The sequence below is a fragment of the Pleurodeles waltl genome, chromosome 5 (assembly GCF_031143425.1).
Source record: "Pleurodeles waltl isolate 20211129_DDA chromosome 5, aPleWal1.hap1.20221129, whole genome shotgun sequence".
Taxonomy (NCBI): domain Eukaryota; kingdom Metazoa; phylum Chordata; class Amphibia; order Caudata; family Salamandridae; genus Pleurodeles; species Pleurodeles waltl.
This window is the reverse complement of record NC_090444.1, coordinates 1477396500-1477422294: the sequence shown is the minus strand read 5'-3', so window position 1 is coordinate 1477422294 and position 25795 is coordinate 1477396500. Positions and strand designations below refer to the sequence as shown.

Below are 25795 nucleotides of genomic sequence, written 5' to 3'. Positions count from 1 at the left end.
GGGGTGACTGATACGTAATTAAAGGAGAGTTTAAGGCTTGGCAAGTGATTTTAAATGCCCAGTCAAAGTGGCAGTAAACCTGCACAGACAGACTCTGCAGTGGCAGATCTGAGGCATGTTTAAAGGGCTAATTGTGTGGGTGGCACAGGCAGTGCAGCAGGCCCACTAGTAGCACTTAATTTACAGGCCCTGGGTACAAGGTATATCACTTTACAAGTGAATTACAGAAAACTAAGGGCATATTCACAAGCCCTTTGCACCTCCTTGCACCACACTAGGTACATTATTTATGCTAATGTGTGGTTAAGGAGGCCATTTCTCCGCATCATAATTACATTGCACCACTTTGTAACCTCTTGTGCTACATTATGCCTACATCACGCAGGAGGCCAGTAAAAGTGGTGCAGTGAAATTTACAAGCTTTCACTGCGTCATATTTAGCATCATTTTTAACACCTGCCCGAAGAAGGCATCAAAGTGACGCTGCCATTGTGTTCAGTGGCCCTTCCTTGACTTTGCAGGATTAGCACCATCATTTTTGGCGCTAATCCTGCAAAGTGCCACCTTAGCATCAACATTTTTGACTCTATTGTCCTAATGTGTACCATGGTACTCCGTATTGTAAATATGCTGCACACATGGTGTCGTTAGGGGGCACAGGGCAACGCACGAAAAGTGGTGCCTCAGGACTGATGAACCACTTTCTTGTAGGTATGCCCCTAAATATGCCAACAGTCGACACCAATGTTATTATGTTTTCAGCAGAGAGTGCATGCACTTTAGCACTGAGTAGCAGTGGTAAAGGGCCTAGAGTCCTAAACCCAACAAAAACAAAGTCGGAAAAAGTGGAAGAGGAAGGCAAAAAGTTTGGTGTGACCCATTAGAGAGGGTCATTTTCCAATACAACCGTCTCCAGCCTAAAGACAAAACAATACCTTAATCAGCTTCTCTGCTCAGGCCCATAGAACATGGACAATGGCCCACTACTGCAGGGGCACTTTCCAGTTCTGAGCCTCTCTGAACACAATTGGATCACTCTGTCTGGGGCCACTAAGCTGACCCAGGGGGACCCTTCTCCTCACCTATTGATCCCATCTGTACAACACCTAGCCCTGACTTACTCACAGGTGCATTTCAGTAGGCAGACAATGCCACCATTGCTAACAAAGTGGTGTGGTCCATATAACCCCTTGGATCAGACTTCTATCCCCAATCTAAGGAAATCTCTGTCCATAAAGAGAGCAACCAACAGAGGCCACAAACAGCTGTCAATGTCAATAGCCAAGTTCCAGGACATCCAGGGCTCTCTGTCCTCAATGGTTTCCCACAGTGGAGGGCAGTAGCCCCAGGTGACTTGCACCCTTTCTCCACTCTACCTCCACCAGTTCAGGGGTGGTAGCCTGCAACAGATCCTCCAACTCAGGGTCTGTACACTTAGGCTGAACAGGGGACAGGAGTGAGCCCTCCCTCGCCCTGCCCCTCATCTGGGCTCCCATACTCTCCTCCAGGGAGTGGTACTTTCAAACAACTGAACTGTCAGGATGCCCTCTGGGGGGGCCCTTTCCCAGTTCTCTTGCTAACAGTGATAACTCATTCTCCAGAATGCAGTTTATGGATATATGGAATGTAATTATGACCTTCCTCTGGTTCACCTCCCCACCCCTCTCAAGAAACACCATGGCAAAAGGGTGGAAAAAATCCTGCCCATAGGCTGGGGCACCCTACACTCCTGTCCAGTGCACTGATCTGGTGAAACTAGCTTTTCCACTATCATGGTGTGGCAAGCCACAGAGTTCCTCAGAGCAGTGACTGGGGCCCTGTTAGAAATGGGGTCTTTGGTTGACAGTCAGGTTACCCCCTGTTCAAGCAAGGACCCTCACTCTAGTCAGGGTAAAAGAGAATCACCCTCATCTAACACCTGCTTACCCCCTTGGTAGCTTAGCAGAGCAGGAGGCTTAACTTCAGAGTGCTAGGTGTAAAGTATTTGTACCAACACAAAGAGTAACTTAATGAAAACACTACAAAATGACACAACACCAGTTTAGAAAAATAGGAAATATTTATCTAAACAAAACAAGAACAAAACAACAAAGGTCCACAATACACAAGTCAATAAAAATACAAAAAGAGCCTTTAAGTAGTTTTAACCACACACTACCGCTGCCAGCGTGAAAACGTACCTGGTGTGCGTCAAAAATAACCCGCACAGGCAAGTGTGCGTCACAAAGGGCTGGCGAGGTGTTGATTCCACTTAAGAGCAGGACCGTGCATCGTTTCTCCTTTCACCGGGTCTGCAGGAGAGAGATGTGTCGATCCAGTCAGCACTCTTGAGTCCGGGCAGGCCTTGTGTTGTTTTTCCACGTACAGCGGTACTTAAGTTGGAAATCCAGCTGAACGATTATCCGAAAACCCTGCAGCGTGGGTTGTGATCTTCCGGCCTCCATCAGCGATGATGCGCGTCAGTTCTCCTGCTCCGTGCGTCGATTCTTCGGTCGTGTTTCCTGCGAGCATCGTTTCTCAGCTGCGGAGCCAGCAGCGTGTCGTTTCTTCAGCCAGAGATCAGAGTTGCGTGGATCTTTTCCCCGCACATCGCTCTGAGCGTGGATTTCCTTGCCCTTAGGCTGCCAGCTTCTCCTTTCAGGGTCCCAGAAACTGGATGGGAACCACAGGGCTCTCCAGAGACTCCAGGTGCTGGCAGAGAAAAGTCTTTGCTGTCCCTGAGACTTCAAACAATGGGAGGTAAGCTCTAAATCAAGCCCTTTGAGATTTCTTCTCAAGATGGAAGGCACACAAAGTCCAGTCTTTGCCCTCTTACTCTGGCAGAAGCAGCAACTGCAGGATAGCCCCACAAAGCACATTCACAGGCAGGGCAGCTCTTTTTCCTCAGCTCTTCAGCTCTTCTCCAGGCAGAGGTTCCTCTTGTTTCCAGAAGGGTTTCTAAAGTCTGTGGTTTTGAGTGCCCTTCTTATACCCAATTTATCCTTTGAAGTAGGCCTACTTCAAAATAAAGTCTCTTTGAAATGTGAAATCCTGCCTTGCCTAGGCCAGGCCCCAGACAATTACCAGGGTGCATTGTGTGAGGGCAGGCACAGTCCTTTCAGGTGTGAGTGACGACTCCTCCACTCCCTCCTAGCACAGATGGCTCATCAGGATATGCAGGCTACACCCCAGCTCCCTTTGTGTCACTGTCTAGTGTGAGGTGCAACCAGCACAACTGTCAAACTGACCCAGACAGGGAATCCACAAACAGGCAGAGTCACAGAAATGGTATAAGCAAGAAAATGGCCACTTTCTAAAAGTGGCATTTTCAAACACAGAATCTCAAAATCAACTTTACTAAACGATGTATTTTTAAATTGTGAGCTCAGAGACCCCAAACTCCACATGTCCATCCACTCCCAAAGGGAATCTACAGTTTAATCAGATTTAAAGGTAGCCCCCATGTTAACCTATGTGAGGGACAGGCCTTGCAACATAAAAAAAAAGAATTCAGCAATATTTCACTGTCAGGACATATAAAACATATTACTATATGTCCTACCTTAACCATACACTGCACCCTGCCCTTGGGGGAATATTCATGAGGTGGGCATTTGTGACCCCCCTTGCAAGTCGCAAACAGTGTCAGGGACACTGCTGTGCATAAGGTTTTGCGACTCTCAAATTGAGAGTCGCTCTGACTCGCAATTTGCGACTCGCAAAACCCAACTTACTTACAGCTGGCCCTTTGTCCCGGTCTGGCGTGACCAGATATCCTCAAATGGCACTTTTGGCTTTTAAGTGCTGCTTTGTAGTTTATTCTTTAAAAAATCAAAACCCAACTTCTACTTATTGGATTTTTGTCATTTTGGTCTTGTTTTTTTTATTAAATTATTTTCATTTTTTCCTGGCCTGGTGTGGGATTATTTTTTATGATGCTTTCACTGTTTACCTTTTTGAAGTGTTGCACATTGCCTTGAAGTTACGCCTGACTGCTCTGTGCCAAGCTACCAGAGGGTGAGCACAGGTTAATTTGAGGTTTGAGGTTTGCTTTTGGCGTACCCTGACACGAATTGTTGTTGCTGCTTGACCAGACATCCCACCCTAGTCAACCAACAACCCAATTTCTCACAGTGATGTTGTAGACTCCCACTTTGACTCTACACTTTGCCCCCTTGCCATAGGATGGGGTAAGGACTTTAAGGGTGCTGCTCCTACCACAGCATCTAACAAGGCAGAGAAGTGTGGAGTCAAAGGAATATTAGGGGCCATGGCCTCACCTGTTGCACAGCCCCCACACAATGGCATTTACATTGTTAGCCTTTGCTTTCCAGTACTTCACTGTGGATTGGAAGTGTGCACAAAGTAATGCCCTGCTTTATCATCATGCATGTGTAATGGTCTACTCTGCACATGGCATGGGTCAATGCTGGTGACATGCAGTAGTGACCTTGACATGAAGAATGCCCAGTAAACTATGTAGTGGCACATGGGTTGCTTGAGTGAAAGACTGTACTGTTTCTGAACATTAATGAGCTGTTAGAAATATTACTTTAGAGCACAAAAGTCCCTACTTAGCAACCACCACGTATGATAAGTCGTATGGTACAAAATACACATTTGTGAGACCACTGTAAGGCGTAAAAATTGATCAGAACAGTAGTACTAGTATATACTCAGGAGAACAAAGATATTTTAACAGTGACCACAAATGCTCAATTAGACATAATGAACATACGTGTAATACAACAAAATATATAAGGGAAATCACAGAATTGTATTTAATAGAACATAATATTAATAACATTTAAACAATTTACACAACTGATGCACTCAATACACAACAGAGAATGATTATTCTTTTGGTATATTTGAACATGATTACATGTCTGTGACTCACAGCAGAGGGCATTATGAGTTAATCCATAAGAGATATACCTCAACTCCTAAATTGTCTTTTGTGAAGGTGTTTTAAAATTCAGTTTTAAGGTTTTTGTAACATCTACATCATGGATACATGTACGTGTTCTCTCCTTAAGCTTTAATTTATATTTATTCCTGCGACTCTCGGATAGGTAGTAAAAAATGATGACCTTCCTGTCACAGTGACCTTAAAGCAGACAATACCCCTCTGAAAATGTGCCCATAAGCTATTTAATACATGTGGGTGGAATACAGTTATGTATTGATGACATTTTCTGAAGAGTGGGTTGTCAACTTATACCCTTGTCTCTAATACAGAATTACGCTACGCTCTTTAATAAAATATTTATCTCAGGATACAAGTGTGATAAAGCTAACACTTTCCTTACGGACACATCCAAATCGTCATGCAACCTGCGACTACTAATGTGGGAGGTATTATCCTTAAGGAGCGATTTTTTAAATCTGATCTATATTTTTACACTAAATCTGACTTTTTTTGCAATGTCTGAAAGTATTTTACCCTTCAGTTTGCAGACAATGGACACCCAATAATAAATTCAAATAATTTAACTATTGGTTAAAAACGTACAGCATTGACTAGATGATAAACTAGAGTACAGCATGACATAATCAATAATTAAGTTCAATTATTACAAGTAATTGAACTATTTATGCATTTTACGGTATAAGGACACATTTACCCCACTTGTATGTACTGCTATTTAAGTTTGCAGTAAGTAAACAAGTTATTTATTTGACAGAAACTGTAAAATACCCATGTTTCTTTCTCCACAAGAACAGAATAAATTGAGATTCTCGACCAAGAACGCAGAGCAGTATATTTAAATAGTTTGCAGTACATTTAAATAATTTATCCAAAAGAAAATAAGGCCTACACACTGCCTTTGACATTATGGAATAAAATTCAATCATATTCATAAATTATAAACTTTGTGTAACATTACCGTTCTAATTTGAGGTTCTATACAGCAGAGCCCTTATGATATATATGAATTTCATCTTTAGCAGTGCTTCCCAGTACCAGAACCAGTGATTTGCTGTAAGAAAGCCTTCTGTTTCAGGCACCAGACACTTTATCTAAAACAGAGTGCCAAATTTACCATCACTGATGGGCTCATTATGAGTGTGGTATTCTGGACACCCGCCAATATGGCGGTCTGACTCCACATTACATCCCTGGCGGTTGGATCACCAGAGAACCGCCAACACCACCAGGATCCTGGATCCTGGCGGTCAGCAGGTGGCAGAGATCCTAATCCACCAGGGCAGGGCTGCCCAGGGGATTACAACCATGTTCTTCACCAGCCTTTTCCTGGTTGCAACACTGCCATGAAAAGGCTGGCAGAGAACAGGTGCAGGGAGCCACAGGGGGGCCCCTGCACTGCCAATGCACTTGGCATGGGCGTTGCAAGGGCCGCCCTGACAAGCACTATTGTGATGTCCCCTGTCTGCTTTGCAGACAGTAAAGACTGCAAGGGTGCTAGTGCACCCTGCTCACTACAGCATTGCCGCTGGCTGAGTTATGAGCCAGTGAAAATGCTGTAGTCTGTTTCCTGCTAGGCTGGCGAGTGGAAACCTTCTGCCCGCCGACCTAGCAGGAAACTCATAATGACTCAGGTGGGGAGGTTGATGCGTAGGCTGGGGCCACACTGTCAGGAGTTTGGCGGATGGAGTTTCCATCCACCAAACTTATAATGCCCCCCGTGTTTCTGATTTGTGACGCAAGCCCAGTGCAAAGTATTACTATGGGATTGTGAGAAATTGGGCAAATGGTTCACTGGGGTGAGAGCCCTGGTCAGGCAACAGCCACAATCTCTTGCAGGGTGAGCAACAAAAAGTCACTAATTTAACCTGTGCTTATCCCTGGGTAGCTTGGCACAAACAACAGTTAGACTAAACTTAGAGGCAATGTGTAAAGTATGTATGCAGTACACAGGGACAAAGTGAAACAGTAACAAAGTGAAAACACAATACAATAAAAATCCCAAAACACTTCAGAAAAATAGAAAACCATTGTAATAAATTATATGACACCAAAACTATCAAAATCCAATTAGTATGAATTTTTAAAAATGTATGGTTCAAAACAGCAAGTCCTAAGTTTTGGAAAATGTCCACCTGTGCACCTTTGGCACCACAACCAAAGACCCAGGGGTAGATGGATACCTCTTATAGGTTCAAGCTGGGTCATGGTGTGAGTTCGAGATGAGCTGAGAAGGAGACCAGCTAAATTAAACTAGCCCTTGGAGTCACTACTGAAGTCCTGGGTGCAGGTGAAGATGCACGGCTCCACAGCAGGGCTGGCATCTGAAAGTTCAAGGCAGGCTCCAGGCAACAAAGCAGTCCTTCCAGGCACAGAAGCAGGCAGTCCACTGAGAGTCCTTCTGCAGGTCCAGTAGTGAACTGAAGAGTGGGTCTGAGAGCTCTACTTGTATATCCTGGTGCCCTGCTCCTAGAACATGGGAGATGTTTCCAGAATGGTTCTTTGAAGTTCAGGAGTTTCTTGGCTTGCTGCCCTGGCTCTTAGCTGGCTGCACTGAGATAACAGGGTCATTAGGCCTAGTGTGTGGTGGCAGAGCCCAGCCTATTCTGCTGTAAGTGGTACTGTGCTTAGCTCCGACCCCCATCAAGTCAGTGAATGGCCCATTCAGACTCTGCTAATCCCACTATTGTGTGACTGCCTAGGGTGAATTCACCAAGTTTTAACTGTCAGTTGCACCCACTTATGTGGCCTTAGCAGGCTGCAGGCAGAAAAGGCAAAGGGCAGGTAAATGCTAACTTTCTCTAAGTGTCATTTTCAAACTTTTAATGATAAATCCAGCTTTGCCATTAAAGAGGAATTATCATTACAAGTTCATAGATACCAAACATTCATACCCACCAACTCTGGTTTAGGAAATACAACATAATACATCTAATAAGAAATCCCCAATGTTATCATATGAGAGGGGGTAGGCCTCACAGTACTGAACAGAAAAATGGGAGTTTTTCACTACTAAGACATATAAAACTAAATAGTACATGCCCTACCTTTTAATCTTACAGGAGTCCACCCAAGACTGGTTTGAGAGTCTGTGGCTGTCCCTGAATCTCTTCCTATATTTCTCAGTGGTCAATCCAAGCTTGGCAAGAAGAATGGCTTTCATGGGGGCATACTTGGTCTGGTTGTCTACCTCTAGTTTCAGAAGAGTGTCGCCCCCCCCACCATGGGCATACACCTCCACAAGCCAACCCCCCAGTACTCCTCTGGAAGCCCATGTACCCTTAGGGCTACCTTATAGGCTGAAAACCATTTATCTATATCATCCCTTACCCCATAACTGGGCATCAGGTCTTTGGGTATGTGGTCTCTCACTGCTACAGTTGACACTGATGATTCACTGTCACCATTACTGCTGGATTGTATCTTCTTGGCTTTAACGTCCATCTCCCTTATGTTTTTATCATGCTCCAACAGTAGTTTCCTTTTACCCAAGACCCTCTCAGCCTCAGTGTTGTCCTTCTCCAACTTTATTTTGGCCAGCTCTAGCTCCACTTGAGCTTCCTTTCTTCCTTCCTGTCCTCCAATTCCACTTGTGACAGGCCTACTGAAGACACACTGCTCCCTGCTCCATCCCAGTCATCTGGGGCCTCCTGGTCATCTGCTGGGGTCGAGTGGGGTATCTCCAAGTCATGGGCTGGGTCCTCTCCCTCCTCCTAAGGGTTATCTACCTCATTCTCCTGTGAGGTGGCCTGTCTCCTTTAATCCTCTCCAAAGACCTGAGGGCCACCTGGAGTTTCAGTTTGGTAGCCCCCTTTCTACTTTCAGTCTCTTCTGTTTGCAGAGTTTCAGTAGCTCAGCCTTGCTGATGGTGTCAGATTTGAGGACATCCACCTCCACAGTAGTAGATTATGCTAAGATTACTTAAATTTAGAAAAAAAATAAAAACAGCCAATGGAGACTGAGGAGAGTAAAATAAAAGAGCACTCTGATGTCAAATTATTTATCTGGGATTTGAGCATAATATAAATCACGGTATGACACTGCAAAAACACAAGTCCTGATCCTTGAAAATGAACACCAAGGTTCAAAAAAGCAAGTCCCCCATTTTGAAAAATACCCACCTGGGCTGGCATCTGAAGGCTCAAGGCAGACCACAGGCAATAAAGCAGTCCTTCCAGGTATGACAGCTGTCTGGTAGAGTGCAACGCAGGTTACAGCAGCAGGAAGTCCACCAAAAGTCCTTCCTGATGTCCAATAGTGAACTGAGGAGTAAGTTTGAGAGCCCTATTTGTTTTGTTCCCTGGTACCCTGCCCCTGGAAGTTGGGAGAAGGATCCAGAAGGGTTCTTTGAAGTTCCAAGAGTTGCCTGCCTTCCTTGCCCTGGCTCCTAGCTGACTGCCCTGATACTACAGGGTTGTTAAGCCTATTGTGTGAACAGAGCCCAGCCTATTCAGGTGTAAAAGCGCTGAGCGTAGCTCTGCCCCCATCAAGTCAGTTAGTGGCCCATTCAGGCTCTACTAAGCCCACTGTTTTTTGACTGTCTGGTGAATTCACAAAATGTAGCTGTTGGTTACACCTAGTCATGTGACCGAAAGCAGGCTGCAAGCACTAAGGGCAGGAAAATGGCAGCTTTCTAAAAGTGGCAGTTTCAAACTTGTAATGATAAATCCAATGCTACCATTAAAGAGGGTTTATCATTACAAGTTCATAGATGCCTAACATGCCATCCCTACCACCTCTGATTTAGGAAGTATATTGTATTAAATCTAATAAGGAATCCCCAAAGTTATAATATGTGAAGGGTAGTCCTCACAGTTGTGAAAAAAAATGAATGGGGGAGTTTTTCACTTCTATGACATGTACAACTAAAAAGTACATGTCCTACCTTTCAGTACACAGCACCCTGCCCAATTGGCTACCTAGGGCCTACCTAATGGGTGACATTTATGTAGTAACAGGGGAGTTTAAGGTTTGGCAAAGGGGTTCTAAATGACAAGTGGACATGGCAGTGGGACACTGCTTTCAGGCTGCAAAGGCAGGCCTGGACATGTGTACTTTCCAACATAAATCATGATTACTTTGAAAAGGTTGCCTAAAGTAGGGCAAAGTACCACATAGCACTATTTTATGCTACTTTGTGTTACTTTGTATCAACAAGACGTCCTACAAATGATCCATGGTCTTTTCTATGCAACCATCAATTGGTTTTGATGCCAATCCCTAATAACATTTGTTGAAAGGGATTTGTGTAAAAAAGTATTGCTCTTCAAAGCAGGTGCCAGAGTCAAGCAAGTTTTTAGGGCTTTAGCTTAGTTTTCAAAATCTGCATGTGTACCGCTCTGTTCAGCACACATACACAGTGGGAAAATAATTAAAGAATAGTTCCATATTGAAAGGGGCTCTTTGGGTACAAAACCTATGCTTGGCACAATCTACATCCTTGCACTCTGGTGCAAGGGGTATGTGCGTTGATGGATTGATGTATGGCAGCCTGAAGCACTGAGGAAGAGAGAAACAGAGCCTTGTCTTAGTAGATATGGATCTGTTGTCTCTTGCTTTGATGCAATGCAGTACAGCACCTTTCGTTGTTGTGCTATGCCAACACTTAGCACATTTGCCCCAGAACCTTTTCCGAATATGCAAAGGCTCTGAAGGCCAACCAAATAACACAATCTCCAGTATTGCCAAAGAAAGAACATTCATGATGTCCTAGACTATGACTGGATAACTTTACTATGATATCTGTCACACAACTGAATCTGTGAGATAGGAAAGGGTGCATATTACCCTCATCTTTGAAAGGATATGCATTATCGTGACAAGAATAAACTCTCACATTCCGCAATACCTCTCTTATCCTAACACTTGCCCAGTTCATTTCAGGGGTTGGTTTATCCAAGTAGATACCATTGGACATCAGAAAAAGGTTATCAAGTGTAATCCAACATACTCCTATGAGCAATTATGGCCTAGGAGGCAAGCTTTGCCCAATTATTGGGATACATGCAATCCCAATGGACAGAAAATAAATAATATGACACCTTTGTTAATCAAAGTATGTGGTGTTTTTCATTAAAAAACAATAGGTCCAAACATCCGACTTTTGTTCTATCAGGGATAAAGTCTGTACAAGAGCTCACCATCCCGTACCTACATTGTAATACATCGAGTGGACACCACTGTAACTCTCGAACACCAGCAATAACCACAGGCATCAATTGAAATAGCAAATGCCCCGAGAAATGCTCTTTTTTTGTTTGAAATTATACACAGAATATGTTACACAGTAATTGCTCATAGCAAGACAGCTTCAAAGTCAAGAGTTACCATCGTTTATTTTCTAATGCACATCAAAACTACTGGTGGTGATTTCCTAACAAACATAAAGGTGGGGCTTTCCATCCTTAACAGAAACGTTTTACAAATTTCAGACAAAAATCACATCTATTAATTGTTAGTTCTCGCATTATGACTGTGCAGGAAATATTTCTGCATCTAGGGCAGGCACATTTGTTGATAATCTGAGTACCTAGCCTACAACACCAATCCCTTCAAATTTTGCCCTGGAGGGGCGTGTGAAGTTCACATACATTTTTGGACGCATTTATACAAAAGCACAGCGAAAAACAGCTGCTCACGTTCTGCTGATCTTGTGTGCTCGTGGTAACATTTGAATAGCATCTTTACTGTAAATTTGGTAAGTGAATTTTGCGTAATTACAAAATATGGCATAATGGAGTAATGTTGAGAATTTTGCGTAACAAGCATAGTGCTAAATTCCCAAAATTATGTGAATGATGCAGGAGTAATTCAAATTCTGCCCAGGCCAGGTTTTCAACACCTAATCTTCTTACAAGTTGCTCTTCTAGGTAATGTATTTAAATGTAAAATTTGTGAAACTGTCACACTGCAACACACAATTTGTCATTGATTTATAGAAATGTGCTTACTTGTAAGATTTTAACAGCAAAAAACATTCAGCTTTGAATCTTTGCAGACATGACAACTCATTACTACTGACAATGGGTCTAGTGATCAATAATGTACGAATATGGCATACTTCAACATTCAAAGAGGCTCACTTGCTAGAAAGAAAGAAGTTTAGAATTATAGAGTTAAAATGCTAATAATTACTTCTGAATAACTATGACCGCTTCCATTGTATAGCTATGACTATGTTAACAAAAATCATTTTAGCTGGTTGAAGGATAATTAGAATTAATATTTCAAAAACCCACAGTATATATGGCTGGTATAAAAAGAAAATCTATGTATTTTGAAACATTTTCTAAAATCCTACCTTTGAATTTGGGTGACATAAATGTCCTCATATTCTTCATAGGTTTGATCATCATATTCACCACCATAGCCGTCGTCGTAAGCCTAATGAAAATAGGAAAACATATGTTTTTGCAAAAGGTACATACATATATATTATTGTTGTCATTCAGAGGATGTTTTCCCACAAGATATATATTTTAACTTGGTCCCCCTTTGGTGGATCTCTGCTAACTTAAAAATAATAAAGGAAGGTTAAACTTAAAGTCTCTACCAAATGTCATGCAGGACATCAAACTGTCAAAGGTATTAGTAAAATAATATTTTTGAAACCTCTCCTTCAACTTTGCCCCCACTGGAGTTTCACAATACGTTCACATAATATCACTTGCTAAATACTTGCCACACTTGAAACAGATTGATCAAACAGCATCAAAGTAATAAGCAAATGAAAGTAGCATTGCCCCCTCCCCCTTTAACTATTTCACCCATTTCTGGATTGGCACAAAACATGATAAAGGTACAGAATACTAATCCTTCCCAACTCGTACAAGTTTTGAGAAAATCCTCTCACATAACCAAAGGCCATGCACAGGCATCCAACCACTGTTGTGCATGACTGAAGGCTATAAACAGAAGGGGTTGGCAGCCCACACAGCGCGTTTAGTGCAGATGAGCACAGGGAGTGGATGATGGTCAAGCCCTGTGCCATTTAAGCCTTTCAGCCATGCTCAGCGGGGGTTGGTCACTAGGGGTGGACTGAATGAAATAGTAGGCTTCAGTGAAGCTCTGAAAACAACCCCCGCTCAGCACAGTGCTGTGGCTAAGTCCCACTGACAATGGCAAGAAGTCATGCAAAACAGGGGGCTGGCTGCCCGCAGCAATTTAAGTGCACAAATTGGCCTTAGGGCAGGCCCTGCATCCAGTTACTGCTATGCATGGCCTAAGGCTACATGCTGCTACGGTTGACCACCCACTGTGGTTTGAGCAAAGGGCCAGACCCTGTGGCCAACCCCCAATGTGCATGGCAGGAGTGGTGGCAACCATGTCAGGCAGTCTGGCGTCTGAATGTGTTTTCTGTGACAAGATACATATGATTGACAAAACCCATGAGAAATGTCAAGGTACAGTGAGCTTTGATTATTAGATAACACTTTAACATAGGTTCGAAAAAACTTAGAAAAACCTTAGAGATTCACAGAAAAAGTAAATGAAAGTTAAACTTATAACACAAAATCTAAAATATCCCAGTTTATGGTGTGGTTTAGTAAATCCCCTGTCACACACTGCTTATAACCCCATGAATCTCACCAATTATGGTTAGGCAAAATAACTATAAATGCACCCCAAGTATGCACTGCATATGGCCTCACATGACACAACACACCATGTGAACTGACATTCATGACAACACAGATGACATCTCAAGTGATATTATTGATGACATCACTGATGACTACATCCAAAATACTCCTGGTGACATTCATTTTGATTTTTTATAATAATATGAATGACACATGTTGATATTTATAATTCATTGAAATAAAATCTTGTATCAAGGCTGCGCGAAACCAATTGGAGAGGGAGAAGAGAGGCAGGAGATAAGAAAAGGGAGAGAATCGATTTTTAGAAAGAGAGATTGAATGAGGAGACAAAAGGAATGGAGCTGGTTGAGCGTTTTAGCCAGTGCTGCTTTGATTGCCCAGCCCGGCACTGAGGCTTCCCACCTCTGTTGCCATCACTACCTAGTGTCACTGCATATGGTGCATTCATCTTTTATTTTATTGTAGTTGCATTTATATATTGTTTCATACCACAGAGCAGGTGCCCAATTTCATTTTCAAATGCCTAGCATGCTACTTTACGAGAACGCTGTGGTTCGAAGTGTGTGTGTCTGCCATGCAACCAGTATGGGCAGTGTTTGGATGCCTGAGGGCCAGAGTTGTGCTTTTATTATACATTTGTGTTTTATCTAAGTGTGAGATTGAATCAAAGTGGAATGAGGGATGGGGGTTAAGCATCAGAGCAGGTCTAGGGATGGAGACAGCGTGTGTGTTTGTGTTCTTAGTGGGCTATGTGGGAAGTGTTTTTGTGCTGTTGTGTGGGAGCGAGAAAGATCACCTGTGTCACAGTAAGCACGAGGTGCATATGCACGTTTTAAGAACTTATGAGAACACAGGTGAAATAAATGCCAGTGAGAGCCTCTTGTGAATACTTAAATCATGAAAGTTTGTTCCGAGCAGAGCACACATAAAAGGTGTTTCAAGGCTTGCTATGCATAAAAGAATTGTTCTTGGGCATTTATAGCAACTGAATGGGGGTCATTAAAAGAACATTATTTAAAATCATGTCTCCTGCAAGCGGTGAGCTTAAAACAATTGAATTCTTTCTTCTGATCTCAAAAGAGGTGGTACACAGGAGGAATGTTATTTTCTGTCATAGTTCAGGTTAGGAGATTAACAATATCCAATGCACCTTAATAGTAGGTAATTGATAAATTTAGAACATGTGCTAGAGTTAAATGTAATTGTTGAGGCATTTCATTTCCATTGTCCTGGCGCAAGCAATTATCCTACAACCAATGAAATAAACACTGGTGACGAAAACGTTCCTAGTAAAAAGTAAAGTGCACATATTACATGTTGTCATGCATCAGTGAGGCTTTACGCTTTGCCCCGTTGTCTGCTGCAATTGAGGTACCAGACCACCGCAGTTTCGCAATCAGTGAGAGGCCAGACCAGAAACACTAAGGGCCTCATTATGAACATAGCGGGAATCCCCGCCGTTTTCATGCTGGCGGTCTGAGCACAGACCGCCATCCTGTTGAGGACCTCGCCTGCCCAATAAAGAACATCCGCAGGGCCGGCAGGCGGAATGCTGGGCCTGGACATTGCCGACAGCTCCACATGGAGCCGTCGTCAATGCCGCAGTGCGGCAGGTGTAGCAGCACCCGTTGCGTATATCACTGCCCGTAAATCGGGCAGTGACCTGCGCGAATGGCCTTTACACGGGGGCCCCAGAGCACCCCTTCCGCCAGCCTTTCTGGCTGGCGGAACACGGGTTCTGTATCTGGAGGGCAGCGCTGCTTGCAGCACTGCCCTGTCGGATAGAGAACTCCGCCATCATCAGGCTGCCTGGCGGCAGGAGCCTGGCAGTGGCAGGGGGCCGCCTGTGGCGGTCCCCCCTTTGTTTATAATATGGGGGTCCAGATCGCCGTACCGGTGGTGGTAATTTCCGTCACTGCCGGCATGGCGGTCTGGACCACTGTGTTCATAATGAGGCCCTAAATGAAAAACATAGAAACAAATGACTGCTTGGGGCAGCATTATGAGTGGTCCAGTATTTCATGTGAAATTTACCTCTGCCTCTATACTCCAACTTCACAGGGGTTGGATTAGGTGTGATAAATACTAATTATCTCAAGATCTTGAAGACTTATGTATAGATTCTAGTGCTTACTTAAAATCTGCTTTTTTCCCTAGTATATGCAGGTTGGATCTGTATAAATTTACCTGGGGAAAAATTATGGAGGTGCGGTGTTAGCCATTAAAATTATAGTTCTGATATGTGTCATGTAATACTGAAATTTAACAGGCCACTGGCACTGAGGGCCTTAGGTGCATATTTACAATGAATTGGCCCAGTGCACTGATGCAACAAAATTGGCAGCACAGTGCTGCTTTAGTTCTGAAAAGCAGGGATTTACCGTATTTACAAAAGTACTGACCACCCCTGTGTTTACCCTAGCACTGGCACTGAATATAGCTGCCAACGCAGGCATTCTTGCACCATTGTGTAAAGGTGTCTGCATTGAAGGGAAGGATTGTTTATGTGCACAAAAGTGTCCCTTCCTGCATATAAACTATCTATGGTGGCGATCTGGTATCAAAACATTATTATTTAATGATTGTTTATGTGCACGAAGAGACACCTTCCTGCACAGAAACAATAATTCATGGCGGTTTTGCTCTTTGTATGTGTGCTGCAGAATGCAGCTCACATACATAAAACAAAAACGAGAAGTGAAATTATTTCTCCTTGTTGCACCATGCTAATTCCACCCCTAGGGTGGTGTAAGGTTCTGTCACTGCCTCAGGTTTATGATTCATTGTAAATCTGGGGCAGCGTCAAAAGCAATGGGTGTTGCACTGGAACGCCCACAGCAACACTCAGTGCACGCCCCTCTGCTGCAGAAAACTGTGTCGGTGGCATATTTACAAGGCAACATTAAGCCACAAAATGAGCGCTGCCTTGTAAATATGCGTAATGCCCTGTGCCACTGATGCGTCACAAAAACTGATCCTCTGGTGGAGCGATGGGGTAAATATGCCCTATAGTGTTTTTATTAATTCTTTCATGGCAGTGGTTGATTTCTTTGCTGTTGACAATGTAAAAATGATGAGGAACTGAAAAGTCTGTATTGTGCTAAAAATTAAGAGCGCTTAATTGGATATAGTGTTGCTTGTTTAGATTAAGTTAGAGTGTAGCAAAATGCAACATCTGAAATTTGCAACCCGCCTCCAGGTGCCTGTCAGCCTTGGTTTGTGTGTCTGCTTAATTCCTGATCTATAACACCAGCAAGAAAAAGTGGGTGTGACAGGTACACATTTGCCCCTCTTAGGAAGCATGTGATTTTACCTTGTGCTTTAGAAAAAATCTAGTAATGGTTGCTGTCAAAGCTGTAAAATTTCTCTAACGCAAGATGCCATATCAGTAACCACCAGCCAGTCGCTGTAGTGCAGTGCCAAGACATGCCATGGTCCAGGATGCTATTCAGAAAGGTCAGAGCTGTCTGTCACTGCTAAAGGAGGGGCTGGGAGAACACCTTGTTGTAGGCAGTTGCTTGTAGATAAAGAAGCACGGGCTAGTTGGAGTACAGAAAGAAGATCCTACCCTGCTGAATAGTTCTGCCCAATGGAGTAGGGTAACCACCGGTCGATAAATTCCATACACTGTCAGTAAGGTAGCCTACTGTCCATTGTCCATGACTGATGTCTTAAAGGATGCCATTTGTCCATAATTCAGCCTTTCAGCTAAAGGACAAAAGTTACACAATTGAAATTCCTCAGCTGAATTGAAAGAGAGGGAGTTTCCTGTAGTGTGTTCCCGAGGGGGTGGCAGCCAGCTGAACATGGAACATGACTTCTTGCAAGGGTGTCCGCTTCCCCAAATTGTGTACAATTGGTTAATCAGTGATTGTAAAGGGTGATCTGAAGTTGATCTACGAGTTGATTGAAGGAGTCACTTGAAGATTCCTGAAGATAAAGATATTTTATTTTTGGTAGCTATTGTGTGGGTGTTCAAGCCGAGCTCTGAAGTGTGTGGTTTAATGGACTGTTACTGCAAATGTTTGCATTAGGTACAATCTGCATATTCCTGAAATCTATACTTTTGAAGTACTTTTTATCTTTAACCTAAATTTATATGACATTTCATGGCAGCCTGGAATATACTATGTATAACGCATGTTTAAAATACTGATGTAAGCACTCACAGTGCTTTCATGGATCACTTAGCACAAAACGTATATGCCATATTCCCTGCTGCACCAAACAGGATTCAGCGAAAGATCAATGTTAAACCTGACAGCCTTAGGGTGGTCATACCTAACGTTTTGCATGCCTCCCTTCACTTTTTGGACACTGTTTTTGCTGGTTGTATGACTCTGCGCTTTATACTACTGCTAACCAGTGCTAAAGTGCATATGCTCTCTCCCTTAAACATGATGACTTTGGATCATACCCAACTGGCTTATTTAATTTACTTATAAGCCCCTAGTAAAGTGCACTATATGTACCTAGGGCCTGTAGATTACTACTACTTGGGGGCCTACAGCACTGCTTGTGCCACCCACTTACGTAGCCCCTTAACCATGTGTCAGGCCTGTCATTGCAAGGCCTGTGTGTGCAGTTTCACTGCCAGTTTGACTTGGCATTTAAAAGTACTTGCCAAGCCTAAAACTCCCCTTTTTCTACATATAGGTCACCCCTAAGGTAAGCCCTAGGTAATCCATAGGGCAGGGTGCTGTGTAGACAAAAGGCAGGACATGTACCTGTGTAGTTTACATGTCCTGGTAGTGTAAAACCCCTAAGTTCATTTTGCACTGCTTTGAGGCCTGCTCCTTGCATAGGCTAACATTAGGGTTACCCTCACATACTGTTGGAGTGGTAGCTGCTGCTCCCATGTGCATTCACTCAGACATATCCCAAACACAGGATGCTCAGCCACACTTGCATACATTTTCATATTGAATGGGTCTTCCTGGGCTGGGAGGGTGGTGGCTCTGCCACTTACATGTCAAAGGACAGTAGCCTGCTCTCAAACAAAGGACTGTCACACCCTCTACGGGGACTCTGGCAGACAGAACTGAACTGAAGTCTTAGGATCAAAAAGACTTCATTCCTGCAAGAAAAACTCCCTGTGCGGCAAAAATCGACGCACAGCCTGCCAGAAACAATGCACAGCCTGCATCATGGTGAGAAAATCACTGCACGCTGAACCGGAATGATGCAGCCAGACTTCACAAGGAGAAAATTGACGCAGAGCCAGCGTAGCAACCGGAAATTCGACACATGGCCCACTGAATCAACGCAAAGCCGAGCCAGAACGATGCAGCCTGACTTCCTGAGAGGAATCGACGCAGTGCCTGCCGTGCAGTAGAAATTTCCACGCACCGGCCACTGGATCAACGTAGCCCCTGTGACTTCGTCCTGCCAGCACCAGAATTCGACACATCGTTGTGCGTGAAAAATAAACGGCATATCGCCGTGTGCGGCCCAAGAAATCACTGCACACCTCTCTATTTTCCACGCATCTCCTCCTCTGTGGTTCCTCCCGGAGATTTTTTAATGTAAACCAGTTACTTTGTGTTTGCAAGAGATATTTGTTGCTTTTAAGTGACTAAAGAAACTTTATATAATTCTTACAGTGATATCTCAACATATACTTATTGCATTTTAATTGTTTTTGACCTTCATTTTAACAGATAAATATATGTATTTTTCTAAACACTGTGTGGTCTATTTTTGTGGTGTTCTACTTCGTTATTGCATGGTTTATTGCACAAATACTTTACACAGTGCGTTCTAAATTAAGCCTGACTGCTCAGTGCCAAGCTACCAGAGGGTGGGCATAGGTTAATTTGGATTGTGTGTGACTTAACCTGACTAGAGTGAGGGTCCTTGCTTGAACAGGGGGTAACCTGACTGCCAACCAAAGACCCCATTTCTAGCAATCAACAAAATAGTTACAGAATATTTTGCTTTTTGTAGCCAGACCTTTTATTCTGCCTCTGCTTTCAGTGACCCCATCCCCATTTCAGTGCCCACACTTTTTTTACTGCACTTCAACCGCTGCACTGAATAGCTTAGAGTTGGGCAAGCCAACAAATTAACAAGGAGAGCAGAGCCAGCGCCGAATCATGGGTCTAGCTTGGATCTTAGAGCTCATGCATGAGCTGAGACCTGATATGTTTGCTATGTAACTCATATAACAAACATGACATAAAATATGACAAAGTTGCTTCAGATTCAAAAGAGGTATATTTATTTAACATAAAGCACTGACACTAATATGTCACAATATTGTCTTTTAAATCAAATGCAATAGGTTTTTGTACAACTGGTTTTCAGACCTCACTTATTTGAAAGTGATTTCATATGCATGAAAGAAGAAAAAGGACTTTTGGTGAAGTAAAATATTTGTCTAAAATCACGCAGTTTAACCCCTTGGTCGTTACGGACTTAATGGTTACATCCTTGGCTGCGGCGCTAAGGTGCCAAGGACGTAACCGTTACGTCCTGCGGCCTACTCATGGGGGGAGCACTCCCCCAAAGAGCCTCCCAACCCCCTCCCAAGGCAGGCTGGAAGGGGAATCGCTTTCCCTTCCACCTCTGTCCCCGTGACCCCCTAGTGACATCTGATGAGGTCACCTCCCATTAGATTAGTTTCTCCTCGTTATGAGGCAAGGGAGGTCAGAGAGGCATGAAAAGGGAAGGAAAGGCTTTTCCTTCCCTTTTCATGTCTCTCTGAGCACTCCAGCAGCTCAATCGCTGCAGGAATGCCACTAGACACCAGGGATTTGTTTTGATTTTTTTTAAACTGTCATAAGGGGAGCGACCCCTTTGGCAAGGGTTGCTCCCCAAGGGGAGGCATTTTATCTAAGGCCATTTCTGCACCCCCAGGAGCAGATCGGCCTGTATTAATTAGGCTGATCTGCCCCTCGGGGAGGGGGGTCAGAAGCCATTAGACATCAGGGATTTTTTTTGTTTGTTTATGTTAATAAGGGGCAATTTTGTTATTAGGAATTTTCTGCCCTCCCTGGGGGGCAGATCGCCCTATAGAAGCCAGTAGGTACCAAGGAATTGTTTTGCGTTTCCATTGTATAGGGGAGCGACCCCTTAGGCAAGGGTCACTCCCCTGGGGGTGGAGGGATTGTTTTTAGGTCATTTCTGCCCCCCTTGGGGGCAAATAGGCCTATTTCTATTAGGCCCAGTAGACACCAGGGATTTTTTTGTTGCAACAATTTCAAATAAGGGGTACTATTTTTATCAGGAGACTTTGGGGAATGATGGATGGAAGGAAATTTGTGGCTCCTCTCAGATTCCAGAACTTTCTGTCACCGAAATGTGAGGGAAAAGTATTTTTTGTGCCACATTTTGAGGTTTGCAAAGGATTCTGGGTAAATGAACCTGGTGAGAGCCCCACAAGGCACTCCATTCTGAATTCCCCTAGGTGTCTAGTTTTCAAAAATGTATAGGTTTGCTAGGTTTCCCTTGAATCCGGCTGAGCTAGAGGCAAAAATCCACAGCTGGGTGCTTTGCAAAAAAACAGGTCCGTTTTCTTTGGGAAAATGTGATGCGTCCACGTTGTGTTTTAGGGCATGTCCTGTCATGGGCACTAGACCTAGCCACACAAGTGAGGTACCATTTTTATTAGGAGATTTGGAGGAATGCTGGTTGGAAGGAAATTCGTGGCTTCTCTCAGATTCTAGAACTTTCTATCACCGAAATGAGAGGAAAAAGTGTTTATTTTCCTGCCAAATATTGAGGTTTGCAAAGGATTCTGGGTAACAGGACCTGGTGAGAGCCCCACAAGTCACCTCATCCTGGATACCCCTGGATGTCGAGTTTTGAAAAATGCACAGCTTTGGTAGGTTTTTCTAGGTGTGGGGTGAGCTAGAAGCCGAAATCCACAGCTAGGCACTTTCCAAAAAACACACCAGATTTCAATGTAAAAATGTGATGTGTCCATGTCACGTTTCCTTTCGCAGGCATTAGGCCTACCCATGCAAGTGAGGTACCATTTTTATTGCGAGTCTTGGGGAAACACAGAATAGAAGAACAAGAGTTATTGCCCCTTGTCTTTCTGTACATTTTTTCCTTCCAAATGTAAGACAGTGTGTAAAAAAGACATCTATTTGAGAAATGCCCTGCAATTCACATGCTGGTATGGGGACCCCTCAATTCAGGGATGTGCAAATAACCGCTGCTTCTCAACACCTTAACTTGTGCTCATTTTGGAAATACAAAGGTTTCCTTGATACTTATTTTTCACTTTTTATATTTCACCAAATGAATTGCTGTATTCCCTGTATATAATGAAAACCCATTGCAATGTGCAGCTCATTTATCGGTTCTGGGAACCTAGGGGTCTTGATGAACCTACAAGCCCTATACATCCCCACAACCAAAAGAGTCCAGCAGCCATAACTGTATATTGTTTTTGAAACTCTGACATTGCAGGAAAAAGTTAGAGAGCAAATTGTGGAGAGAAATAGCTGTTTTTTTTACCTCAATTTCAATATTCTTTTCGTTCAGTTGTTATTTTCTGTAGGAAAACCTTGTAGGATCTACACAAATGACTTTTTGCTGAATGCAGAATTGTATCTACTTTGCCGAAATGTTTAGCTTTCTGGGATCCAGCACTGGTTTCACACCTATTTCTGTAACTAACTGGAAAGAAGCTAAAAGCACAAACATTTTTTAAAATTGGGTATGTCCCACTAAAATGCCAAAATTGTGTTAAAAAATGTGGTTTACTGATTCAAGACTGCCTGTTCCTGAAGGCTGGAAAGATGGTGATTTTAGCACCACAAACCCTTTGTTAATGCAATTTTCAGGGAACAAAACCCACAAACCTTCATCTGCAGCCCTTTTTTCCCATTTAAAAAACAAAATGCTGAATTTTGGCTAATTTCTTTGTCTCCTTAAGGGGAACCCACAAACTCTGGCTACCTCTAGACTCCCTTGAATGTTGGAAAAAATGATACATATTTGGCATGGTTAGCCTATGTGGATAAAAAGTTATGAGGGCCTAAGTGCAAACTGCCCACATAGCCAAAAAAAAGGCCTCATCTTGTGTGAGTGGGGAGGCCCTACCAAAGATACTGCAGGAGCATAGGGCTTCTTAATGTTAGTGAGTTTACTGGTTCTAATAAAGCAAGAGAAAGAGGTCAGAACAATCCCAGTTGGTATCTGGGTAGAATGGTCAGTAGGAAACATTGAGTAGTGCAAGAAGCCATCCTTGAAGTCTTCATGGGTTAACCCTATCTCATGCAGGGGGTGGCCAGACAGTGAGCGAAACACCCAGTGGAACTGTGCAGCTAAATCATAGCATTCTTTCTCCAGAAGAGCTAATCCACCCATAGTGACAGGCAGCGTTTGAGGAGAAAGAGCTACCCGGTGTTGCCCATTCCCCAAATCACACCTGGGACTTCTTGAGGTGTCTGAAAAAGAAATGAGGGATGAGGAGGCAAAGGTTTGCAAAATGATATAATACAATACCAGGGATAGCACCACCATCCTGCACAAAAACAGTCTTGAATGGCAAATTGCTCTTTCTATGTGTGTTACTTACTGCAGCACACATAGAAAAAGCAAATAATGGGGAGAAACAAAAGCATTTCCCCTTGTTGCTGCACTCTAATGCCACCCTGTTAGATTTTGGTGCTGCTCAGGTTTACATAATTTTGAAAATCCGAGGCAGCGTCAAAATGCAATGGGTGTTGCTCTGGCATACCCACAGCAACATCTATTGCATGCCCCTTAAATGCAAATTGCTGCGTGTGAAGGGACTGTACTAAAATGTGCTATTGAGCCACAAAAAACTTTCTGAAATCCTGCTTGTGAAGTTTCTCCAAGGAGAACAGAGCTTGCCTCCTGTTCTGAAGTGTCAGGGACAATAAAAGACTTCCTCTGCCAGTGCCTGGGCTCTTCCACTGAGAGTCCTGACCTGTTAAGTGGTGCTAAATCCAGTCCCTGAGCCCATAGAAGTGAAAACTGGTAACCTGCAGGGACAAATCCATGTACCACTGGATGCACATCAGAAAAATCGGCGCACCGCCCCTCCCATGGCTGAAAATCCAATCCAATTCCCCTCCCCTCCACACCCTCCTCCCAGCAACTCCCCACCCAACCACCCCCACCTCCCCCCCTGCCAATGATGGTAACTGATGATGCCGGTCAAAAACCTCCTCCACATGTAGCCGCTCTTCATTCGACCACACATACTTACTCCCCCACCCACCTTCAGGTTTCTGATCTTTTACCAGCACCGCCTATACTTTCAAATCCATCAAATACTCATTCACTTGAATTTCAGATGTGAACATCCTAACTTTCCCATTACCCACTGTTTTCAACCTTGCGGGAGCCAACAAGAAAGCCTCCCCTCCCCTGTCTTGAAAAGGCTTAATCAGCTGTCTTAATCGCCACTTGCGCTCCACTGTGGCGTGACAATAATCAGGTCGTACAAAGAAGGTTATATTCTCGGCGCAGCGAGGGGCATCTGGGTGGGCTTTCTCAAATATAGTTTGCCTCAGCAAGAAATTACCAAAAAAAAACAGGACAGCCCTGGGGTATTTGGACCCGAGACTGCGATTCCCCTCTCGCTTGACCAAAGGAAATCTATGGACTCTTTGGATTTTTGTCTCCCAGTCCCAGTTTACAAACTCTGGAAAGGCAACGCGTAGCAGCTTAATCATAAATTCCCTAATATAATTTCCTTCTGCCCCTTCCTCTATCCCCAAAAAATGTAGATTATTTCTCCTCTGCCTATTCTGGAAATCTTCCAGCTTCCACATGACATCTGTTAATTGTTCACCTTGAGTGTCTACATGCTCCTTCAGAGCCACCAGCTCTCCCTCTACCACTGAGGTTCGGCTCTCAACAGTGTTCAGTTTCTCTTCTATTTCAGAGCAGAATTTGGCTAACCGAACTGTGACCTGTTATTGCTTGGTGGCCACTCAAGCTCTTCGGCTCTCTGCATGTGTCTCCGTTTGCAGTGTCTGTGCTAGCTATATTATTTATCTGCTCCTCTGGGAGTCAGAACCGTATCTCTGGGGACCTTAAGATCTCTCTCAGATTGCAATAGTATAATTACTGACTAGTCCCACTTGAGCGTCGCCGCTCCCCCCTCGGGAGAATCTGCAATGCCAGCAGAGCCGGTTCTGGACATTATACGCTTAGGGTGTCGGCGTTGCGGCCTCACCGTGGGTCCCACTGCGGAAGATAAACTCTCAGCCCCCGATGATCCGCTGCCATCCTCCTCGTTCAGATCATATCCACTGCTAGCTGCTTCTGATTCTTCTGTTAATGAATAAAATGTATCCCGCCATCCTTTGACCAATCCATATTCCTCCCATCATTCTCCGCCTTTCCGGTCTCAAATGTCCAGTCTTTATCCACATCATTCCCCGTTACGATTCTTGTCTTCTCCTGCACTATCCCTTTTCTGCCACACGATTCATGACATTCTTTAACCAAGTTGTGGGTTTCTTTTGCCCTTTCTTCTGCTTTTGTGTATTATTGTGCAAAGTGAGATTTTCAGACTGCCTTGTCTGTCACTCCAAATCCTTGGCTTCATCTATTTGCCCTTCTCCGCAATCCTGTGGGTTGTTAGAGTCCAAGCTGACCTCAGCAAGCCTTATGTCAGCACATAAGTCCTTTTCCCCACGGCTTGCCCCCCTGGGGCCTCCATGATGGTAGGGACATCCTTAGGGAGGGGAAAAAGGACCCCATAGGCCAGAAAGTCAGTTATGCTTGGCTGTATCTTATTCTATGGTCTGTCTGTTGTCTTATTATCAGGCTGGGCTCCTCTAATCTGATACTTCCCATCTCTCATGGACCCAGCCCCAGCACTGACCTTGCAGCCTACCTTTATTGACTCTCCCGTAGCCCGTTTTCTGGCAGGGTGACCGTCACTACCCTCTTTTGCCATACGCGCCTGGCGTGCATTCATATGTGGTTCCAATGATAATTCAGATACCATTGTTGAATAGGTTATATTGAATTTAGCCACCTTATGGGCCCATTTTTGTTTGGTTAAAATGAATTGGCTTAGAAGCCTGCTAGCAGGGGAGAGAGGTCAGGTTTCTTGAAGCCTGCGTTGAGTAGGTGAGAAGCTCCAGATATCACAGGGCAAAGAATGGTCTACCAGTGCCATAATACAACAGGTAATATTTTACCAAGGATAATCTGCATTAGTAGATCAGAAGCATCCAAATTACTTCTACACAATGGTCTGGAATAACCCACAGAACGTCTGCTAGATTAAACGTGTTCTAACAATGTCTAGACCTGCAGATGGAGCTGAGAAGACCCATAGTGC

The 25795-nt window shown here is 43.8% G+C and overlaps 1 protein-coding gene across 4 annotated transcripts in view; it reads right to left on the bottom strand.

Annotated features, from left to right (window-relative positions):
- Positions 1-25795, bottom strand: part of KHDRBS2 (KH RNA binding domain containing, signal transduction associated 2) — a 1516682-nt gene that overhangs the window by 261724 nt on the left and 1229163 nt on the right. For all 4 annotated transcript variants that reach the window (XR_011203853.1, XR_011203854.1, XM_069235755.1 and 1 more), the window contains exon 8: positions 12210-12292. Coding sequence is in view for 2 of the 4 variants with exons in the window: in XM_069235755.1 (XP_069091856.1) it covers positions 12210-12292 (83 nt within the window). In the remaining 2 variants the exon portion in view is untranslated. The remainder of the gene's footprint in view (positions 1-12209; positions 12293-25795) is intronic.